Source organism: Populus euphratica, unplaced genomic scaffold, assembly GCF_000495115.2.
Source record: "Populus euphratica unplaced genomic scaffold, PopEup_1.0 scaffold2.1, whole genome shotgun sequence".
NCBI lineage: Eukaryota > Viridiplantae > Streptophyta > Magnoliopsida > Malpighiales > Salicaceae > Populus > Populus euphratica.
Genome location: NW_011499846.1, coordinates 859039 through 862418, shown reverse-complemented (window position 1 = coordinate 862418; position 3380 = coordinate 859039). Strand labels below are relative to the sequence as shown.

General features: G+C 32.4%; 1 protein-coding gene across 1 annotated transcript; it reads right to left on the bottom strand.

Moving 5' to 3' along the window:
- Positions 1-1325: 1325 nt before the first annotated feature.
- Positions 1326-3120, bottom strand: LOC105129238 (ethylene-responsive transcription factor RAP2-1-like). Its single transcript, XM_011031221.1, has one exon. The coding sequence runs from the start codon at positions 2776-2778 to the stop codon at positions 2311-2313; it is 468 nt and encodes a 155-aa protein (XP_011029523.1). The 5' UTR covers positions 2779-3120; the 3' UTR covers positions 1326-2310.
- Between the last annotated feature and the right edge of the window lie 260 nt (positions 3121-3380).

The window sequence follows — 3380 nt, the reverse complement described above, 5'->3', positions numbered from 1 at the left end:
TATATAACCATTTTTTTAATAAAAAAAAATCAAAATCATCTTAATACTTTGTATAATCTGTAAGAATCTAATTGCAAACGTTAATGTTATTTTATTCAAATTAAAATTATTATGAAAAAGCTATACTTGCTAACTAAAAATAATTATATATTATATTTAAAACAAAAAATAAATTAACGACACTAATTAATAAATATGAAAGTGTGCTATTAATGTTTTACCTTGCTAGAAAATATATATGTACAAGAAACATTGCTTTATCCATTACTTTTTTTTTATTTGAAAAACAAATTGCAAAGAAAAAACTATGATTAAAATTGATAAAAACACTCCTTTAAAATAATAAAAGATAAAAAACACATGTATTAGTATGAAAATCCGAACTTGAGCAAGCTCTATAACATATTAAAACTATTATTTATAACGCATATATATGAGCGTTAACTCTTTTATTTAAAGAGATATTTTTTCTATTGATTTAAAGGAATACTTTAGCAAAATCATATTTGAAACTATCACGTGATGTGCATAAATGATAATTATTTTCACAAGAGAATATATATATATATATTTAGCAGAGGGTATACTAAATGATAGAAATAAACTATGTTTTACAATTAATTAATTTATTTTATTAAAAATGTGATTAATAAATCATGTAATATATAAAAGTATATTGCTAACATTGCCTTAAGATTTGCTCATTTAATTTCTACGGACTAAACTCTTAATTACGATATCAAGTGGCTTCTCGATCCCCTTAAAATCTTCATAAATCAATTAAAAGTTGTTGGGTTGAAAAGGATATCGTTTTGTGTCTATATTCTGTCATTTATTAATTAGCTTAAATGCTAAACTTAAGAGAAAAAAGCTTGTTTAATTAAATAAGATATCAATTGTACATGTCTCATCTTCTCTTAACAGGTTTCATGTTAAAAACTCTCTACCTTGTTTTCTGAAAAATTACCCAGGATATTCTATATAGTTTAATTGTTTTTATATCAACCTTTCTTGTTTTAAAAAATTACAATTTACATCTTTAATGAATGTAAAATGGATTAAATTATAAAATGATATGATTTAAAATGTAAAATGTTATACACATCTTAAAGTTTAGAATGTAAACTATAATTTTAAAAAATAAAAAGATTAAATATAAAAAAATAATCTAAAGGATAATGAAAGCAATTTTTCGTTTCTTTTTTAAACAAGAAGGAGAGGTAGGTTTTTTCTTTTCGTCAAAGCAAACATGATTACATTAATATTTTATTAGCACACAATTGATATAGCAACCGACCAGTGAAAATAAATAAAAACAATTAATGTAATACAAAACAGTATTAGCATTAATGAAGCAACTCTCTGTAGCCCTAACTATGTATCTCCGTGGAAATCAATATTGTATTGGAGGACAGACGAGGCTTGAGGGAAACCCTATCATATATTATATATAAACGGTCCTCGCACACTCCACAGGCAAGGCCTCCACATGCACCAGCATCTGACAGCAGCTAGAGCTAAATGCATGTATTGCCAAAGCAACAAACAAATTAAAAACATATACTAGAAAAGAAGGAAACCAAGAACCCACTCACCGCCCACCTTTGGCTTTCATCACCCCCATCAACTTCCAGCAAACAACCTTTCGTAAGCTTTCCACCATCCCATGAAGGCGACCACCTTCTGATTAAGGACCACTTGCTCTCATACAGCAGCGTGTATGTCATTGTGCTTTGTGGTGTCCACAGGCACGTCACAAGTGCCACAGCTTGGTGCCCAAGCTCTTGCCTTATCTCCTTATCTACTTGATTTCTTTTGCTTGGAAACTTCAAATTACGCTAGCTTCATCGCTGCTACGAGAGGGAAAGGTAGGCCATGGCTGTTTCTTTATATCCCCACCTTCCATGGCCATTCTTCTTCCTCCCCTCATCATCACAACTCTTAATTTGGAATTATTACAACGGTACAAACATATCACACAACACCGCTAAAGGACAAGAAAAACACAGGATTAAACTTGCTGACTAACTAACTAAACTAAAATAACTATTCACTAAACAGTTTAGCTCACTTCAATTTAATTTGTTACAGCTTACCAGTTACCAGTGATCGATCATCACCAGTAGAACTCATTTTTGACAGTATCTATTACTGATACGTACTGATTCCACTACGACTTAATTTCTTTTCTGCCAGAAATTTTTTCCGGCTACACATATGCCTTGGCTAACCAAAAAGATCTTGATAGACTTATTAAAAAAAAAGATACAGACAGTTAATTATAACTGCTAGTCAACGATCTTGTTTTGATCACTCTTCATCAGAATTTTCCGGGAACTTGTTCAAATCAGGTTTCTCTGAAAGTAACCCTCGTGAGTTATCTTCTGGTGATGCATGGACAGCGGTTTGTAAGGCGTCCACTTTAGCCCCAACTTCAGTGGCTTTCTTGCGTATAGAAGCAGCAGACACATCTCGCAGCTCATCTTCTTGGTATATCAAATCAGGGAAATTAAGCCTAGCAGAAGGGCCTCGGAGATAGAAAACAGCCGTGTCGTATGCACGAGCTGCAGCTATTGGTGTTGAGTAGGACCCAAGCCAAATCCTCGACCTCTTGTTTGGTTCTCTAATTTCAGCAACCCACTTACCCCACTTCCTCATCCTTATCCCTCTGTATGGCTTCTCTTGGTTTTGTTGCCTGCTATGCTTCCGTTTCTCTGTGGTTGCTGTTGAAGTTGAACTTGGAGTACTTGTTGACGATGTACAACACCCTCCTTCCATGGTTAATTTTAACAACTAAAAGTATAAGTTAAAGATTTGGTTTGGTGTCTTGTAAAAAAGAAAAACAAGAACCCAGAAAGATTCTGTTGTCAATACTAAAAATACTAAAACGGTTGCTTCTCGAGCTATGGTTTTCCTTATATAATATTTAGTGTAGCGTAATCTGTAAAGAGATATGAAGAGGTTTGGCTACCTTTGTTTCCTACTTGGCTGCTATTCTGTCGTCTGGGCACGGCCGCCACGTTAATCTGCCTTTAAGATAAATCCAAATTTGGCCGACATAATCCATCACCTCCATCTCTCTCCGTCTTTCTTAATTTCTACATATCATAATAATACATTACATTTTATTGCGTGTACAATATATATATATATATATATATGTGTGTGTGTGTGTGTGTGTGTGTGAGTGTGTGTGTGTAAACATTTAAAATTAAAAGTTATCATATTTCTAAACAGATACTAATTTGAGTTGGTGTGTCCAACCCATGAACCTTAAACCCAATCATGATATGGACGAGGTTTAATAATTTAGTTTATAAGCAACATGAATTAACATATATGAAGGAGGACTGTACATATAAAATATATTGATCATTTAT

What these genes read in the sequence shown, in the direction of transcription:
- LOC105129238 (XM_011031221.1), bottom strand. Translation starts at nt 2,778, where the DNA reads ATGGAAGGAGGGTGTTGTACATCGTCAACAAGTACTCCAAGTTCAACT.